General features: G+C 39.6%; 1 protein-coding gene across 2 annotated transcripts in view; it reads left to right on the forward strand.

The window, feature by feature from the left end:
- The window catches only part of cacna2d1a (calcium channel, voltage-dependent, alpha 2/delta subunit 1a), a 106,717-nt gene that overhangs the window by 41,247 nt on the left and 44,935 nt on the right, over positions 1-20,535 (forward strand). For both annotated transcript variants that reach the window (XM_084909529.1, XM_084909531.1), the window contains exons 4-8: positions 5,070-5,129; positions 8,878-8,913; positions 9,725-9,890; positions 18,178-18,309; positions 20,053-20,122. In XM_084909529.1, the coding sequence (XP_084765655.1) occupies positions 5,070-5,129; positions 8,878-8,913; positions 9,725-9,890; positions 18,178-18,309; positions 20,053-20,122 (464 nt within the window). The remainder of the gene's footprint in view (positions 1-5,069; positions 5,130-8,877; positions 8,914-9,724; positions 9,891-18,177; positions 18,310-20,052; positions 20,123-20,535) is intronic.

Raw genomic sequence — 20,535 nt, forward strand, 5'->3', positions numbered from 1 at the left:
TGTGTGAGTGTTTTGGTCAAAAACACTGCCTCTGCTCCGTCGCGCTTCAGGAAAGAGCTAAAGTAAGCACCATTCAACTAGTTATTGTTGTGATCCGTAAATAGTTATATGTAAAGCCAAATCGCTGACGATCAAAATGGTAACCTTTCTTTTGAAACATGCAGCGAATCAGTGAGTGGCTGTAGGTGTGTCCATGTGCAGAACCGTCACATCAACTTTCCAGCTGGGTACAGCTGTAATTGGGAGTTGTTTGCAGCCAGCTGGCACACAGATAGCATGGTCGGCTGGAAGAGTTTGCTGCAGGAGAGATGAGCTGTCAAACCAGAGCACAGCAGTGCATCAGCACCAGTCTCTAACAAGTCACTTCATGCTAAGTTAGTATGTTGGTGAGAGTGATGTCTTCTCTAAAAGACCAGAGTTGTGTAGATAGGGTTAATTTGTCAACTTGCATGCACTCACTGTACAGTTGTTTTCCTTCTGGTGCCAGTGTAAGTGTGTGTGTGTGTGTGTGTGTGTGTGTGTGTGTGTGTGTGTGTGTGTGTGTGTGTGTGTGTGTGCAATGTGTGCAAATGTATCTCCTCTCTCACCACTTTTTTCTCACCACTCTCCTCCTGGCTCCCTACAGGCTGAGCAGGATAGATCTGACTAAAGTGCTGCCAGTCACAACAGCAGATGCTCATGTTTCCTCTGCTCTCCCGTGCCTCCCTACACATCAGTGAGATGGCAGGTGTGTGTGTGTGTGTGCTGTCCTGGCAGTACTAGATGCTCTAATCAGGCTGCCAGGAGCGTGTGTCAGTAAAGCAAGCATGTCTACACAGTACATCTCTGTGTGGTGCTTACAAAATCACAGGAGTTTCAGAGCACAATATTTAATCCAGTGTTCTTAGATCACAGACAAACGATAAAAAAGAGAGAGCATGTGTGAGTGACTCAGTGATTATAAGAGTTTACATACATTAACTGTATGTACATTACATTTTATCAATTTTCTTCTGCTTTAAACTCTTTCCATTGCTTTCCATACCCCACCCTTACTACGACATATAAAGACTCATCTCCATCAGGCAAATCATCCTTGCATTAAAACATAATGTGAGGTGTTATTGATCAGTAGAGAGCTTCTTCCACATTTATCCTCCAACAGTGTGCTAAAGATAGCAACCCTGACTAAAACAAATAGAAAATATACGCTATAAATCCACAGAGTTCTTGTTTGGAGTTAGTTGTTGTTGTTTTTGGGCAAAGTTACACATTATTTGTCATTCTTTTGAGGCCAGCTCAGTTTATACATGGCATAATGTTTATAGCTCACATAGTTCATGGGTGTTTATTGCTCTGGGTCCTCAGAAATGACATTTTTGTAGCATAACACATTCAGTTTGCCTCATCGTCGAGTGACATCAGAAGGAGATTAAAGGAATTACAGAAGACATGACTCATTTTCTTCGAGCAGAAGAAAAACACGTGCAAGCGCACACAGGCTGTGTCCAAGTATTCAGTGGATTTATGAAAGATCTGTTCTGAAGTGGTCACTTGAAGCTTGTTAAACATTTTTTTCTTTCTTATTTGCTAAATGTCAGCAATGTAGCGCCAATTTGAATTTAGCATTTTGGCACATATATCAGTAAAACTCATATTCAGTAGCATGTCTGTCCTAACGAATTCACCGGTATTTGACTGTCCCACAAAAGTGGATGGTCCCTAACTTGAAGTAACTTGGTTCTAAGGCATGAAGCTACATTTTCATTATCTTCTCACTAATGCAACAATGTTCTCATTAGTCTTGCTAAAAGAAATTTGCTCATATTGTATATTTCTATGCCAGCTTGTTAGCAAATCCTTATTTCAACATCTTCTCATTATGTATTGTAAGATAACTGGTGTTGCATTTTTCTTTTATGTACTGTTTGACATGTGTTTATGTTGCACTTTGAGCAGTAAATTCTAAAAAACCTTTAACTGCTTAAAGGCGTAGAAAGGCACTGCGAGGCTCTGGATTCAACATAAAAGAGAAGCTACAAGGTGGAAGAAACAGCTGGGCACTTTTGACCCCTTCACCTCCTGATCTGCTGCTGAGATCCTTATAAATGCCTTTTCCTGTGCCCATGTGTTTGTGTGTGTGTACAGCTGCTTGAAATTCAACCTGGCACCTTTAACTACTGGGTGAAAGGAGTCAAAGGTAGGTCAGCAGGCCTCACCTGCAGGGAATTACCAAGTAAAATGATAGTAAATACAAATGCATGTGAGCAGGTATCTCTCTGTAATCCATAGCTTTTAATTAAAAAACAAAGAAATATTTCAGTGGAAGGAATAAGATCAGTATGCATACCCTTTTTATTTTGTTGGAACATATTTTGATTGTGATATAGCAGTCAGTCTTTTTGGGTAGGAATTAGCATGCCGCATCTTAACTTGGCAAAAATTTGGCCACTCTTCTTTGCAGTATTGCTCCAAATCTGTCAGAGTGTGAGGGCTTCTCCTGTGCACAGCCCTATCCAGCTCATTTCACAGATTTTCAGTGGGATTCAGGTCTGGGCTCTGGCTGGGCCATTCCAAAACTTTAATCTTCTTTCTGGTGAGGCCAGATTTGGATGTTGATTCAGATATATGCTGTGTGTCATTGTTCTACTGAAAGATAAAATTCATCATAATCGCCTGCTTTCTAGCAGATGCCTGAAGGTTTTGTATAAAAACCGAGTGGTATTTGGAACTGTTTATAATTCCATCTACTTTGATTAAAGCCTCAGCTCTAACTTGTGATCGTGCATGACGTCATGCATGTAGTTGTCTGGCTTCCTGACCAGTATTGTTGGTTTCAATTCAGTTTTGGAGAAATGTTCATACTTGGAAATGTAGTAATTCTTCAATTGTTGATGACTGGCTCATACCTTTCAGGAATAAGATCCCTTTAATGATTTTGTAAGCTCTTTGCATGCCATAGTTATGCTGTGACATGCAAATCCATAAATGTGAGGAAATATCTACGTGATTGGTTAATTTTGTATGCTGTCATATCCCCACTTATGAGCGTGTGCAAACTTACTGTATGCAACCACATTATTGTTGTGTTGTTACGTGGACATCTGTGTATGGTTACGTTGAGCAGCTGCATGCTGTATGTGTTTAAGTACTGAACACTATGTTTTCTTAGTAACGTGTGAGCAGGTATGCTGGAATGAGTTTCATTCACCTGCTGTGACTGATATCCAGACTTACATGATGTGAATGTGATGAAAATGCTTTGCAAATTGCTTTTGCGTGGACAACAGAAATGCACACAAAGCCCCTGTCTTCTTATCATGTTTCATTCTTTCGATAATGATTGGAGCTGAAATGGGAGTGCTTCCACAGTAAATGGCCATCTGTGGGTTTGTGACCACAGAAACGACACACAAACTGATTTGTCTTTGCACCATTAGTGACCTGACTGGAAACTGACAGGATATTCCCATTAAGTCCATGCAGCCTGGTTGCCACTGGCAACTAGAAACAAAATCTACAAAGGCACTGTGTGTTTGTGCATGTGCAAATAAAAAGACCAGAATGACCCCACTGCCAAGACTCATATACCTCAAAAAAAAAGGGGGGGGGGGGGGGGGGGTTGTGTGCATGTGGATACATGGAGAGTCATAAACATAAACTTGTCTAACAGAGCAATGACAGAGCAGGTGGCTACCAGGAACGTTGTATACATATTTTCCCTATAAGTAGCCCACATGCCGTGTATTAAAGCTATACCAAAGCCTTTTTTCCTACCATAACTGCACAGACATAGCGGTAGCGCGTTTTCACCTTTGCTCCCGCCATCTCTTAAAGCTGCTGCTAAATTTCCCCCTAATGAGACACAACCAGAGCGTGGTTTGCAATGCTTTCAGCCTCCAGAAAGCATAATGGGGTACGGAGCACAAGCATAACTAGTAATGTGAAGTCAAATATGTGAGCAGCTGCTACTCTTTCTGCTTGTTTTATCTAATTTCTTTCTTTCTTTCTTTTTATGGACATTGATATTTTAAATCAGCAGAGGCTTTTTTTTTCTAGCTTTCCAGTAACGTGCAATATTTGGTGCATGTTCATGCTTCTTACTTGTGTTTTGATATGAAGTTCTGTCTACCACCAGGAAAATGTGGGGCCAATTGTTCAACGATAACAGAACAAGTGCTTTTGTTTTACTTGGTAACTAATGGCAACTCTCCCAAATAGCTAAAATGATGTGTTGCGACTTTAAAGTTTGTCTCATTATCTGTGATTTACGTTAGACTTTTGTCCCTTGCATAAAAAGATCAGCTCTGTGTAATATATCTTATTGTATGGCTACAAGAATATTAGCTATCTGGTGTTATATTCAGTAATTTTGTTTAAGTGATTCCAAAATTGTCCCTCTTACTGCCTAAATCGTGTTTGAAGCTTGATTTTGCATCACAAACACTGTGACTAATATCCCATCCTGGGATTCACAGTCAGACTTTGTGCTGCTTCGCTGATTCTTGCGACTGTCGTGTTTAATCTTACTGCAAAATTATATTATGGAATGAGAAGAGGAGTGGGTTGATACAGTGAATTAATTTACTCCTTTGCCCCCATCAGATTACTTGCCTATTTTGTGTGTGTGTGTGGGTGTGACACGAAACTCATAGCGACATACACAAAAGCAGAAAGAGCTGGATTTCATATTTCCCAAGGGCAGTTAATAATACAGTGAATTTCTGGACCATGTACAGATTAAAAACTGGGACCATTATAAACCCATTAACCCAGTCATTATGATCAGATCTCGGGAGAAGATGGAAGGTGGGTGTCTAATTTTAGCACAACTCGGTGTCAATGGTTCTAATTCATACCTGAAGGTATTCGAGGGAAATGTGGTATTTTCCCTTGAATACACTCTGGCTAAGAATCATATGAAATCTGCTGCATTTAATTTTTATGATCACCATTTCTCTAGCTGACTTACTTGTAGTTTTTTCGTTGCCGCCTTAGAGTCAAAAGAATTCAGAGGTTTTTATAATATTAAAATGGTCTTACATAATGTGTTTTTCTCTTCTACTCTCCTTCTGTCTGTCTTCTTTTAGAGGCTGGCAACAGAAGCAGAAAAGCTTCAGATGCAACACGTGTGGCAGGACGACAGCGACGTGAGTGAGCAGCCAGGGCATGATCTATCTAATATGTTCATTAACAAGGCTGTCTACATACAGATCAAGTGGTTCGATGAGCTCCATATGTAGGGGAGGTGCAGGGACATGTGATTCATAATCCTTATCATAATAATTGGAAGGAAAATCTAATTACAATCACAATAGGGCTATAATGACTATATTGATTGAATTTTATCATTTTACATAACAGGCGGAAACTACCAAGGTAGTTATGATGAATAGGTGCACACTCACACGCACACAGCGATTGCTCTCCAGTAATCTTAGTATTACTTACAGCATATAATAAGAAGACAGTGTTTACTCATTGAATTGCTTTGCCTGAAAGCAAGCCCAGTGTTTTAGATCTAACTTTTTCATAATAAACGGAAATGATCAATTTTATCTCCTCCAGCCGATTTACACATGAAAAATGACGTTCTTTGTACGTTTTATAGTGGGGAGATTTGGGGGAAAAATCAGCTTAAACATTATTCAACATTATATTTAAAGATTATTCAATGCCGTGCATACTTTCTTGTGCTTTGAAAATAGACAGCGAGATATGGATCTCTGGGTTTTGATTTATTTATTATATTACTCACTGAGTTCGATATCCTTTTGGCCCTTTATGTTTGGCTAGCAAATGTAATTAGTCTGGAGATAATGTGACAGGGATTCTTGAACAAATTAACCAAAGCAATATAAAATATTATTAAGCTAAGAGTCATGCAGAGTTTATTGCATCTAAATGTATTCACTGTACAAACATCATACATTGCAATTGTTATGCGGTAAACAAAAGGTGATAGCTTCATACACCTCAGCCCAATTCAAGTGAAACAGCTTATCCCTATGTGAACCTGTGGCTCTTTAGTGTACTTGTCTGTGTTTAGCATTCTTTAGCATTAACAAGAGGTTAATATAATACTCTGTCCAGATTCTGTGTATATCATTCATGTCTTCCCTTTGGACTCAGTAAGACTATTATTTGTAATATTACTATAAAGTATAACATAGGATGTGTGTTTTCATATTGTATAATCAGTCAGTTGTCTGTCAATTCTATGATTTGTGCCTTTCAGGACATAATAAAAATGATCTTGTCTATACCAAGTCCAGAAACATAACAAAAACACATAATACACCATGCTGTTATCTATTTAACAAAAACGAAGCCAAAATGCAGAGGAAGCGTGTGGAAAAACCAAATACACAATAGATGCTAAGAGCTACTTTAGCAGTTTTAGCATTAGCAGCTAAAGTTGCTAAAGCTATAAATTAATCGTTTTTTTTGTATGACTTTGTGTGGAGGAGTTTTGGTCTACTCTTCATCACAAGTTTGCTTCAGTTCATTGAGGTTTGTGGGCATAGATGTATTCACAACTCTGTTAAGGTCCCAACATTTTAAAATGAGATGAGGTCTGTGCTTTGACTGGGCTATTGCAACACCTTGATTCTTTTGTTTTTCAGCCATTCTTTTGCTTGGGATCATTGTCCTGCCGAGCTTTAAGCCACTGGACAGATTGCCATTTGACTCTGAAATAGTTTGGTATGCTGAGGAGTTCATGGTTGACTTAGTGACTGCCCAAATCATCACCTGTGCTTGGCAGTCGGTATGAGCTGTTTGTGCTGATGAGCTTTGGTTCTCACCAAACAAGGTGCTGTGCATTATAAGCAAATGTCTTCATGGCTTCTTCTTGGCATTTTGTTACAGTAACACACCTAAATGTTCCAGACCAGGTGTATTCTTTTTACACACTGCTTCTGCATTTCGTCTTTTTTACTTAATTTTTGTTAAATAAATGATGACATGGTGCGATATGTCCTGATGCGCAAAGAATTGACAGAGAGTGTACTTTTACCATGACTGTTGCCACCATACTAAGACATGAAAAATATCATTTTAATGTGATAATAGTACATTTATTGAAATAGCAAGTGGAGCATTGTGTGTGGTGTGTGTTTGTGTGTGTATGTGCCTGTGTCTTCTCTGTCTGTCACCTTTGATAACTGGGTCAGTAATGCTGGACACCTCTTCCTGCTGACACTTGAAAGCCAGTGCCAGCTGCAGTAAGAACAGCACATTTGCATGTGTCAGTGCATCATAATCATTTTAATCCTTTTGCTGTTGTTTGTGTTTGCATTTGGTATTCACTTATCGCATTGATATACTTCATGTAAGAGTAGGATTAAAGTCCCAAATTTTATGCTGCTTAAAATGTAAATATAATGCTTTACGACCTACCTGAGAAAACAAAGGTTGCCTTTTATGACTGTTGACAGAAAGTAGTGATGGTAAGCACCATAACTGGTGGGAACAGATGATGTTCAAGTTTTTTCTAAGTGGATAGCACATTAAATGAGTCATTTGGTGTTTAAAAATGTAAAAATGAACTGCAGGTGTACCTGTGTGAAATGAGATGCAATACATTAATAAGCATATGCATATTCAGATAAGATTTAGATCATACACACAACATACACGTTTGTTATGTATGTATTCACTTTTTGGTCCTTACACTCCCTTCATCTCCTTTGCCTGTCTCACACATTAAGTGTTCTTGCACACAGTTTTCTCCTTTGGGAGGTATGATGGTGTGACCTTAATGTGCAAATTGTCTGCACTAACGTCACCTGACACAAATCATCATGAGACAGTCTGCTGTTATTAACATGGGTGTGTTGTGGCACACTTTGCAGATATAGTTGATCTCATAAGTCTTCTGGTATATTGGAGCAGTCAAAGCAGAAAAATGGAGAGCAGATGTTTGCGTTTGGCACAGTTTGCCCTGCTAAATCACTTGTGTGTGAGATAATTACAAACTCTTTAAGCTAACACAGCAGTGTTAGTGGCAGGAGCAGTTGCTGTCCTGTTGGCGTGCCACTTCAGAGGTGGTATGCAGGTGGTTGGAATCAGTGAACCATCTCTGTGGCTCCGGGGCATTCTTACGTCAACAGCTAGGCTAGCTCGTTATCACCCTGCTAGCCCATGTACCGACAGCAAGCCCAGCAGTGTAAGAGCAAAACAACACCACTTACTTCACTGCTGCTCAGTATCAGACGCAAACTGACTTGGACTGCAGGGAAAAGTAGCAGGTGCACGTTAAACTGAGAGATTCTGATGCCCTGTTATGGTTTTTGAGACTAGCTTTAGCATTTTTTTTTAAGTTTTGTTCATCTGCTTTCTGTTTCTTTTTTTTTTTTTTTGAGGTTGAACATGATTTATTGAGATACAGAATTTTATTAAGTTATTTGGTGATTAGCCTCCAGTGACCCATTGTTGCAGAGTGGAATCCCAGTGGTAACAGGAATTAGGATAGGAAGGAACCTTAATTTTTTAATTGAAATCTTTCGCTCTTCGTACTACGTGTAGAATTAGGACATTCATGCTCTCCTGATGATAAACCTTTTCTGTTTTGGACACTGAAATACACACTTTCTGCTGCTGTCAGTAACAGGTCAATTTGTTAGCTGCTTGTACACTTAGTTTTACACTGCACTGACATATACCAGTGTGTACTCCAGGTAGTGCACAATGTAGCAAGACTGGGAGCAATAAGGAAACACCACACCCTTTTAAGCATGGCCATCTGTGAGGGCAATCTTGGTAAAACACCTTTAAGATTTGGACCAGCATTAGATGCTTTGTTTCAATCTAGTATTAAGATACTAGATTAGACTAAGCGTTTGTGTATTTCTTGTCATGCTTTATTGATATTTTCCTGTTTTGGTGTTTTTGCAGGTCGAGAAAATCAATTACTACAATGCCAAAGACGGTGTAAGTACAACTTGAGCAATTTGATGTGATGCCAATTCTCCAGTAAAATCCTACAAGCCATCCACATCAAGCAGCATTGTTGCATTGTTACAATGGGGAAAAAACTGATTTGAGTTTTCATTGTAGCCTTGAAGAACTGTAACACTTTAAAATTTATGCAAATAAATCTCTGTTAGTACAAATTTGTGCATGCCACAAAAGCTGTTTTTGTGCTTATACTAATATTTGACTCGTGTTTATGAGACAGGTTTTTTTTTATGGATTAGGGCCAGTTCATGTTTAGTGCATCATGCATTTAATGCCTCTCCTGGCCTTGGACATCATTTGTCTGCTTTGATAAACAGATTTCGACATCTAATTCCTCTCCCTACGGTGGCCCCTAGAGACAAAGCAAGTGTTTTGGAGTTTGCATGTGTTTTGGAGTTTGCATGTGTTTTGGAGTTTGCAAGTGTTTTGGAGTTTGCAAGTGTTTTGGGGTTTGCAAGTGTTTTGGAGTTTGCATGTGTTTTGGAGTTTGTACGTGCTTTGTCTCTAGGGGCCACCGTACTCTCCACAGCCCCAGTGGGAAACAACCACACACCCACTGCACACTAATGTCACTCTCTGTTTGAATCTCCCCTTTCTATCTGCTTCTATCTAGATACTGGCATTTATCTATCACTGCATAACATTTAGCATACATTATCCATTACATGAAGATACTACACGTACTAAGCAGTAATTTTACATTGTACACACATAAAGCCAAAAATGTTTTCCATGCGATTTTAAAACATCAAATTCTGCTATTCTGCTTTATTTTCATGTGTAGCTTAGTGGGATAGAAAGCGAGTCAGATACAGAAGGGAAGAAAGAAGGAAAGGAGAAGAAGAGGATCCCATACATTCCCGAGGATTTCAGTTTTGACCCAGACTTCAAACGAGACGTCTCCTACAACACAACTGCCGTCCACATCCCAACGGATATATATGAAGGGTGTAAGTTAAAAAAAACACACACGCTTTCTCTCTCTCTCTTTACCTTTCGTCACAATATGTACTACCTACAGTACTCAGGATGTGACCTCAGCCTTTCAGTGCTGTCTGCACTGTGTAGACAGTTCCACGCTAAGGCTAAACCATTCCAGTCTATATATAACCCAAATGCCATCCTCCCAGTGGTCAGCAGTCTGTAGCTCCCACTTTACCCTGGTCACCAGCTGCTCCTTTCCCTCATGTCCACGATGGCCCCACTGACCTCTCAACAGTTGCACAGAAGGTCTGTAGATTGGCCTTTGGCAGGATGCTTTGTATTTGCCTGAAGCTGTTCACAGCTATTTGACCATGTTTATCAGTAATCTTTCCGTATCTTTGTCCAAGGGTCTTTATTTACTCTAATGTTCACACCATAGAATTATTAAGTGTGCCTATGCAAAAGCCCACTTCTTATCATTCGTCGGATTAAAGGCCCTTTCCCATAGGACGCGGCATGCGCTGCCTAGAGCGAAGGCCCCAAATTTTGTGTTGCGCTGGCCGTTGCACTCTGCTTGTATGTCATTTTATTGTGGCCGTTCTACATGACGAATCATGGCACTATTTTTGCGAAATTTGCAAAACACTTGAATTCTTTCTTCGAAAGTGCACCAACCCAGGCCAATTTGAGCTTGCTGTAATTAAATGTAACAACTTTAGCTATAAACTATTTCAGAGCTATATAACTGACGTTTGATCTACTAGGGCCTTACAGTGTCAAATACAAAATGGGCATCTACCGTTTAATTAATGCCAGCATCAAGGAAATCACTTTTGTGTGCATCTGCAAACTACGATATGTTTAATCTTTGTGATAGATTAATATAGAGTGTAGAGGTTTGTGTTTAATCAAGGTGTGTTGATTGATATTTCCTTAAAAAACATTGACATGATCCTTTGAATGAGATTTCAAAGTAACAACAAAAAGACTACATTAATACAAAGTACACTATTAGACACTGGTGAGTATAATGACTGGACACTGGTGCACACAAATATATAGCTATAAGCATGCCTGTACATACATGTGCATAGAAATACTTTGTAACGTTGGACCCAAGAAACATAAGCCGGAGCGAATTTGACGACAGCAGAACTTTTATTTAACACTGTGGTTTACTGGGACACAGACACTCCAGCTCTCTCTCTGCTGTCACGTCCGCCCTTCTCCTCCGACTGTCACTGCCAACATATAAAGAGACACAATCACTGTCAGATCCCAGCACACCTGTTCACCCCGCCCCTGCGCTGCCCTGGGAGCTCACTGCGTCACCCCTCCTCTGCAGCTGGCCAGAGACCACACCCACGCCACACACTTGCATTAAATGTCCTTGCTGGTAGATATGCATGCATATAGATTATATGCGATATAGAAACTATATACTATATTAGGACATTTAGAATCAAGAGGACAGACAACATAAAGGGAAGCTTGTAATTTGAGAAACTAACAGTGAATTAAAGGTCATAATTGCCTCACCATAATAATCTGAATGAACTCTACTATTTCAGTCCAAGCTTTAGAAAAGCTTTTCATAGTCACACTTCATCACTGACTGCAGCTTAACATATCACGTTACAGTAATGTGTCACAACTTCATTACAAACTACATTAAACTACACATGATAGTAACATTTATCAGAACATTTAAATAACTTTTTCTAATCCAGGCGTTGGTGCAGATTTAAACATTCATTATCAATTCCAGTAATGATCTTCTCTGTGGGCCCGTGGCTAAATTCGGTGGACTTAGTCACATGACTTTAATGCCCTTATACAGCAAGTCAGTCAACATATTGGACTATAAATGTGCACAGTGACGGGCCTCTGACTGTGCAGACATTTTTTGTCATAGCCAAATGGCCAAATGCACTCAGTTATTTTTACAAGCCGCAGTTATGATGATGAAAGGACAGAGAAGGGTAGGGGGCCTGCGTGGTAGGAGGGGATTGTTCTTAGTGTGATTCGTTCAACTGTTTTTTGCTTCATTACAGTATTTATGGGTGTCTGTCCTTCTGTCTATTTCTAGCGGGACCATAAAACCCTAAATTACTTTCATGTTAATGTTAGTGTGACTTGAAAGCTACTCTGCTAACTCTGCTTATTGTATTACATAATCAATGGCCCTTAAACCTGTTGAATTGTGGGCTGGTTCTCAATTGAGATAGAACTGACTCCACACTGTTGTTGGTACTAACACCAGAACTGGTGAGGAAAAGTACAAATCTGTGAATTTTTGCTTCTAAATTAAAAATCTGACATAATAGACTGCATTATCGATTACATTTACGGTAATATTTTCAGCAATTTTCAGTAAAATACAGCTAAAAAAATAACTTTTACCATTATAGGAGCAGGTGATGGAGGGTGGGGTCTGGGCAGAGTCCCTGTTAGCGCAGTAATAAAGCTGTGCTAGTGCTGTTGCTTTCTATCTCCAAGGACAGGCTGCCACATTGCTGCCTCTCCTTCTGGGTAGTACTGTCAGCGTTGCTATGGCAATATCTGTGTGTCTTTGGGTGTGCGTGTGTGTGTAGGAGGAGACACACACACACACACTTAGCCACGCCCCGATGTTCTATCTCGTTGTATGGAGGAAGGATTGGTAACTTGATTAGGGGACTTTGTCTAGACAAGGCTGGCGTCCTTGTGGCTTTTACTGATGCTAAAGGAGCGATGCATCATCCGACCCTTTAATTGCAGTAGACTTTCTCCACAACCGCTACATCTTCCCATCACTTCCTCTTTTTCTTTTTCCTTTCTCTTTACTTTATGCTTTAGTTCCTTTTTCATGCCTTTGTGTGTACCTTCTTAGCTCTCTGTTTTTTCTGTCTTCCTCAGTACTTTGCTCTCATTCCCTTCACCCCACCCTCTATCACTCTATCCTCTCTTCCCCATCCCTCGCTCTATTATATTAGGCATATTAATAGTGTGCTGTGAGGAGACAAATGCGCTACCGTCTTTCTCCTCTGCATTAGTCTTACTGATTGGTATCCATTCCACCCACTGCTCCAATGTGGGTGGTCAGACTGGGATTCATTATCATGTTTATGTGTGTGTGTGTGCATGCTTACCAGAAAAGGCTAGGTTTGTATGTGTGTGTGTGTGTGTGTGTGTGTGTGTGTGTGTGTGTGTCGTAAGGAGAAAGAGAGGAAGAAACACTTTGGGTGTGAGGGCTGTGTGCGTACGTGTGTGTGTCACATCATATGCACCTACTCTACTGTATATGGATCATGTGTATGCATGTCTCCTCTCTCATTAAGCAGACTGGCATGAATGCGATGAGAAGAGATGAGAAGAGAGCATTGCGGCCTTGGCAGGAGATCCGAGGCTCATCTGATGCCCGTTTGCATCAACGCTGTGTGGCACCTGTCAGCCCCAGACACACAAACTCGCTGACATGCTGGGATACTGTGACACCGTGTTTGCGTGTGTGTGTGTTATAGTTACAGCCCCTTTGGCAAAGCTCACAGCACATGAACTGATTTTCTTTTCTTTTTGCACTCTTGTGCCACTTGATGCACGTCCTAATTTATTTACGATGCTGGCAGCCAAACTTTGAGGTATCTTCATTTTCATCTCTGTCTATCTCTGTGTGCGTATCCTTCCTTCATCTTTCTTCTCATCTCACAGTCATTACATTAGTGCAGCTTTAAATTGTGTCCTTGCGACAAGTTGGATGCCTTCCCGTGATTTTTTTTAAATCAGCTGATAGGAGCATACCTTTTGGATTCTCCCCCAAATGAGTAGCCAAACCGAGAAAGTTTCTTTCTTTTAATCCCATTTCACCTTTTCTTGAAAACAAGGAGACAGCCATTGGTGTGTGGGGGTTTCTTTCTTCACAACCTCAAAATGTTTTTCCTGCAGATTCCATCTTTCTTGTATCTGTGGTCCCAGGTCAGGTTATGCTTATACATAAATGTAATGTGTACAGAGAGTAATTTTACTTAGTATTTACTCAAGTGTGTTATCCATCTGGTCCACAAACCACCATCTTTTTCAAAACTCATCCACTGGATTCAAAGTGAGACTCATGCACAGTCATTTTCTTTTTTTGTCTCTTTCTTTGATCACGTCATCTGATTGCAATGGCAAGGACAAGATGGAGATAGTCTGGCCAGTTCTTTGATTCAAACATCACAGCTAAATAGATTAGAATGGAGTAAGTTTATCAACACAATCAGCAGGGTCTTTACAAATCATATGGAGTGGTTGTGGCGTCGCAGCTCAGAGATGGTACATAAGAGCAAATAACCAGTAAAACCAGTTGTTAAAGTAGGGTTACTTACTGCTAAAGTAAAGCACTGTGACAAAACAGGATAACAAAAATCATTGGAAACAGTCGTGTGACAAACGTGTGCAGTCTGGTTACAAAGTATGCACAACCTGATTGAAATGTTGTGGTGGGACCTAAAGATAGTTGTGCATAAATTAATGTCTGCAAATGTCAGTGTTTAAAAAGAGTGGGACAAAATTCCTCAACATCAATGTGAGAGATGGATGGAAGCCATACAGAAAATGATTGCTTGAAAGTTATTGGTGCTTGAAGGGGTTCTACAAGCTATTAAATCATGGGGTGTTCTTAATTTTTCACAGGGCTGAAAGAGCCTTGTGAAAACTTTCTTCTTTACATGCCAAACCAAGAGAATAAAACCAGCTTACTACATAAATTACAAAAAAACACCAGTAAACCAAAACAGTTAAACTTCTTGCCCAAATCAGACTACAGAGTAGGAACACCTCTATTTCTAGTTTGGTTTAACAACTAAGTGTGAGCCTGTGTAGTGTGTGGCCGGTAAGGCTACATGAAACTAAATCAGAGATAATGGCAGAGTGGAAAACAAATCAGATTATGGTTTACAAACATTTCTCTTAGTAGTAGAGAGTTCTTAATGACAAGAAGCATAGGAGGAGAATACTGCTCACATTAGACTAATGGAGCATGACATCCATGCTCCATTTAATTGAGGTAGCAACAGGGTGGAGCCACTGATTAGCAGGACTGGTCATTGTACCTCTCCAATCAGTGAAGTCAGAAAAGTCAGGGCCAGTGTGTGCTTCTTTAATATTAAATGTACATTGTTCAGTTGTTCTGTGTAGTTTCTTCTTCAATATTGTTATATTATCAAGAAAAATACATCCTGGGTTTTGTACCCAGAGTTTTGTGTTTTGAATACAGTTTTGTGTTTGATATTTCCTATTTAACTTTGTAGTTTTCAGTCTAAGTATTACCTTTGCTTTGGTTAGGTTGTGTTTTCATTTTGATTTGGTATTCATAGTTTTCTTTGTTAGTTATCCACAAGTTTTTCCTATCCTCCTAGGTTCCCCTTGCCTCGTCTGTGTTTCTGTTATGTTTTCCGTGTTTGTCCAGTTTCATCCTTGGTCTGTGTACTCTGGTTCATGTGTTTTAGTCTCAGTGTCAGTTTCTTGTTTTATTTTGACAACCGCTTGTCTTGTGTGCTGTGCTCAGTTTTGCTTCCCCTCTTGGTCGTTAATTGAATCTGTTCACTTGCACCTGTCCCCCAGCTCATGTGTGCATTTAAGTCCTCTATCTCCCTCTGTTCCTTGTCACGTCGTTCTCTTATCCCCTCTAGCTGGGTGAGCCGTCTGTTTGGAGTCTGTCTGCTTTCTGTTTAAGTAATCCTGAGTAGCTGCATTTGTTTATCTGATGACCTGTAAACTCAGCAGTGAAGCTGCTTTCTAGCTTAGTCCTGCTCCCGAGTCCTGCATTTCGGGTCCAATCCTGCTTTGTCTCACACAGCGATGATGCCAATGATGTGTGAATTGCTGCAAGAGGGATGCGTTTGTGCTTATGTCACAATCAGTTGTGAGTGGCAGGGACTGGAGGGCCCCCTTCTGATATGATGATTGCAGGTTCTCACCACATCAGTCCCCAACGTGTAATTACTTTGAAACACATAGGCAGTTTGAGCCACCAGCTAGCTGATGACAGAGGAACACTGCAGGGCATCGCTTGGCATTGCATCTTGTCGCTTTCTCCGTTCCTCCTGAAGCCAACACCCTCATCAGTCTATGCCAGAATCCTGCTTGATGTGAAGTTATTGGAGGCATCTACCCACCACAAAGTGAATACTTTCAATTATCTTTTCCATAATCAGTTCCCATAACTTCTCTGGACCAAGAATCATTAATTTTTTTTATCTCCCACTTTCTCCCACTTTTTATCTCCCATGTTTGAATTTGAATCGTGTGATTTATGAGGCTGCCATGGTTGTTGTCAAAGCATCCTTTCTGAATTAATTATTATCTGATCGGTCAGTAATTAATTATCTACAACAAGGACTGGTAGTTTTTTCCAGTGTAGCAAAAGTCTGGTGGCATACAAACAAGTCCCATACCAATTTCTGAGCTCAGAGCGCTTTTATTATGCATTTTATAAAGTTTTCACTGGATCAAATTGTATATAATCAAGAGAGCTAAACGGGAGAGAGGAGTTTATATCATAATACAGTTCTTGTGAATGGCAGTGGATGCAAACACACCACAGGATAACAAATCTCAGTATCTCCACCTGACTAATAGAGCTTTCCAGAGTTTGCATTTTTGCTGTGATGCTTCTCATTTCTTCCTCTGACCCTTTTGACCTCAAACCTTCTATTGACACGTCAGCACAGAGATGGATCTGTTTACTGCAATTTGTTCCAGTCTATAGCTGAGATTAAAGGACACAGACCTGCAATACCAGTGTTGTTGCTAAGGGCTTGTCAGTGGTGCCTAATCTGCCCATGTGGGTTGTGTGAGCTCAATTGTTTGCGATATAAAGTGTGTCTGCATCCATATTCCTAGAGGAGACTATAATGAGTTTGTCAATTGTATAAGATGCAGCTAGGGAAAAAAACATGCGTAGTGAGCGAGGAGCTGCTCTCTTTGTGAGGGATTCATTTTGTCATTATGTATTGACATTCGCACAGATCATGTATCCTGTGGCAGTGAATTGAATGAAATAATCAAGATGCTCTTTCCCTGTTATTTCAGCGTACAGTATGAGCAGCGTGAGGGCATAACAGTGCGTCTTATCCTGAGACTTCTTGTTAGTCGTAGTGGAGAAACCAGCAGGAGTAATCCATTAAGGGCCACTTATCACTGGGACACACACATTTCACTATAGCACCAAAGTGCCCCAAACTCCCTCTTTGTGGTACAAAGAATTACAGGGCTGGGTAAAACAGGCTTTTGTGAGGAAGGCAAGGAGTTCTAGATTTTTTTTTATACATATAGAAATATATGTAATTGGAAAGTGGCTCATAGACTGCCAGCAACTGCAGGCAGATTGAAGAGGATCAAATAGAGCACCTCATATAAGATTTGCTATAAGATCCTCCGAGTTTGTCTTTGCCTGCTTCAACTGACATTATTATGTGTCTTTATGTGAGTTTGTGTATGTCCTGATTTGACTCCATAAAAGCTGAAAATGCTCATTTAGTTTAGAATTAAGTTTCAGAGTTACAGGTACATCACTCTAACTTTTCGTACATTTTAGCAGACAGCCTGGTGTCAGCTGTTAACACGACTGCCTGAGCAAAGTCTTTATCTCCTGGCTGCCCCCTTTTTTATGTTGATGTTTTTTTCCTCTTTTAATTCAGTTGCTCTTAGAACAATCTCACTTTGTTGGAGGTATCTGCATAGGCCACACAAGTATGAGTCATTTCAACAAGTAGCCTACGCTTCCAGGAAGACTGTGATTTTTTTGTATCTAAAAACATTGTCTGGGATTTAAGCCAGCGTGAGCTTCTGTAGACCAACAGGTAAACAAAACAATGCATGTCCAGTCAGTGAGTACCTGGAAGATTTTTTCTTATTCCAGAAATACCAAATTGAATCATACTTTCCTTTTTTTTTTACCTTCATGACTCTCCTGTCTTTGTTTACCTCTTTTTTTGCTCCCCTGCTATAGAAAATGTTTTTAGAGCAAAAAACTAAAATATAAATCTCACTGAAGAAGCCAGACATCACTTTGAATATCAGTGAGGAAGCTTCCTCTTTGCCATCAGTGTCAGTAGACTAATACTGCCAAATCCAAGCATGTGTGTGTGTGTGTATATCTGACTTTCAAGTGAGGTTTTTTTTCCAGAATTGCTTTTTTTGGGAGTAAATACTTTCTGAAACGTCTTGACATTTTGTGCTTGTGTGATTTTTATGATTTTATGCTTTTGCACAAGTATGACTCATTTCATCTTTATTTCTGTGTGTGCATGTGGTTCTGTATGTGTGTGTGCATGTGTGTGTGTTTTTCAGCTACCATCATTCTGAATGAGTTAAACTGGACAGAAGCCTTGGAGGATGTTTTCCGGAAGAACAAAGAGGAAGATCCCTCTCTCCTCTGGCAAGTGTTTGGCTCTGCCACAGGACTGGCTCGTTACTTCCCAGGTAAGCAGCCCAGCATGCAATGGGGCTTAGACCTGTGACTATGTGACTATTTGGTGGTGAGTCAAAGGAACACAAAATTTCCACTAAAGGGAAATCATCTTACAGTCAAATGCATGCAAACCTGGCACAACTCGGGATGGGAAATAGGCAAAGTAGTCATTAAATAATTGTTGTAAAACATACACACTTGCAAGTGTTTCTTCTCTTTTTTTATACTTTACATAGGAAATTCCTGGTTCCTGTAAAAATAAATAGTGGCATCTTAAATGTCAAATTAACAGTTGCAAACAATAATTGCAAAAAATGTATAAAAGCACAACCTGTTATGTCTTTATTTTATGTACACTGGGCATTTATATACAATACTTGAGTATAGGAAGTGTTGTTGTCGCCATTTCTCTTGAAACTACTAGGAGTCATGGGTTACAATTAATGCCCCTTCCTGTAAATAAAGGAACACAAAGGCTGTTTAGTTTTGACAGAGCCTGCTGTAACAGATCGGTGTGCTATCTCAACAGAGATCTTACAGGACGAATTAGGCATTTGCATAAGTTGACAGACTAGAAAAGACCGTGGTTTTAATCAGTAGGAAACAGGACAAATTATCCACTAATGGCAGACTGGACTGATGCTTTTCTCAGTTGAAGTAGACATCATGCTAAGATCACACCACAAACACAACCTGCAATACTGAAAGAAGTGATAAAAAAAACTCAGGGGTAACAGCTTTTGAAATCTCTACAACTTGCTAAAATGTTTGTTCATGCCTCCACTGTAAGAAAAACAACAAAAAGGTATTAATAGAAAAACAACATGAAGGAAACCACTGCTAACCAAACAGAAAAAATGCAATATATCTTAATTTTTCAAAATTACATGTAGTTTAGTCATAATTGTGACTTCAATTAATATCAGTCCATATTCTCAATTCAGAAATTCTGGTAATGTTAGTAAGTTCACAGTTTTTTTTTAAAGCAGATTGATTTTGAATCATTCAAATCCTCTTTCGTAGTCTAAGGAAGAGTTTATCATTAGGGAATCCATAGCAAAAGACAGAGTCACACAAGGACCAGGACCATAAAACATACCAATATTATAAGACTTTGCTGTTTTATCACAGTGAGACTCCTCTGGCAATGTCACAGTGACAAGACTTGAGAAAGTCTTACATTTTCAATTGTGTACAATAATAAAAAGAAGATACACTGTAAAGACAAAAGTAATGGGCAACACCTTTTGATTGTTGAATTCAGGTGTTTTCACCCTAACCCTTTACATTCACCCATCAACATTATTAAATTTTCCAGGTACATCCATGGCCACAGGTGTATGCTCTGCTTACTCAGTAAATGCATTTTCAAATCTACTCTGGCATTAGCATCAGCCCAAAAACTGTGCACCACAAGCTTAATGGTATGAGTGTCCATAGGCGTCAGGTCCTGCAGGTGTAATGTGACTCAGTGATTTTGTCCATATAGTGTATATATGTTTTAGTACTCCGTTTTACAGGTTTAGCTAAAGCGGTTTTGAAGTTTTTAAGAGTGACAGACAAGTTGTCTGCTAAAGGCTCTGAAGACATGTGTTTTAAAGTGTGCCCCTTGAGGCAAAGTTTAAAAATTTTGTTACTGTCTTAATTTTATAGGTAAGAAAGTCCCATTAAGCAAAACTGTTATCGGTGTAAATGTCCTTTTTTTAAGGTCTAAATCTAAATAACCATGTGTTTTCCTTTTGCCAAAATTTCAGCATCCCCATGGATGGACCTAAGCAAATCACAGAATAAGATTGACCTCTACGATGTGCGCAGACGACCATGGTAGGTGCATCTACTGTGTGGTGAGGTTTTTGTGCCTTACTGTCATCGAGCTGCCACATTTATCTGGTGTTTTTGAGCAATTGTCATGTGAAACATTTATTATAATAACTGTATTTGCATGTTTCATTACACGGTTTCTCATAAGAGCATCTGCATGCACGCATAGTTTAAAACAATCACATTCACATCTGTTGCCAAAAGCAAAACTAATTTAAACAAACACATCAGAGGACTATGATGATTAAGCCACTGCAGATCAAAGGGTAGCAATACAAAAGCTTAATTAGTTGCCTGAAAATTATTAAAATCTGGCTGGAAGCCACCAGTACACTTTTAAACATGTTATTAAATTTCATTAGCTTCAGACAGCCTGTTAGCATCTGAGCACTCTAACAAAGACAACCAACTGTTTG

This window comes from Perissodus microlepis, chromosome 17 (genome assembly GCF_051167445.1).
Source record: "Perissodus microlepis isolate ML-2025 ecotype Zambia chromosome 17, ASM5116744v1, whole genome shotgun sequence".
NCBI lineage: Eukaryota > Metazoa > Chordata > Actinopteri > Cichliformes > Cichlidae > Perissodus > Perissodus microlepis.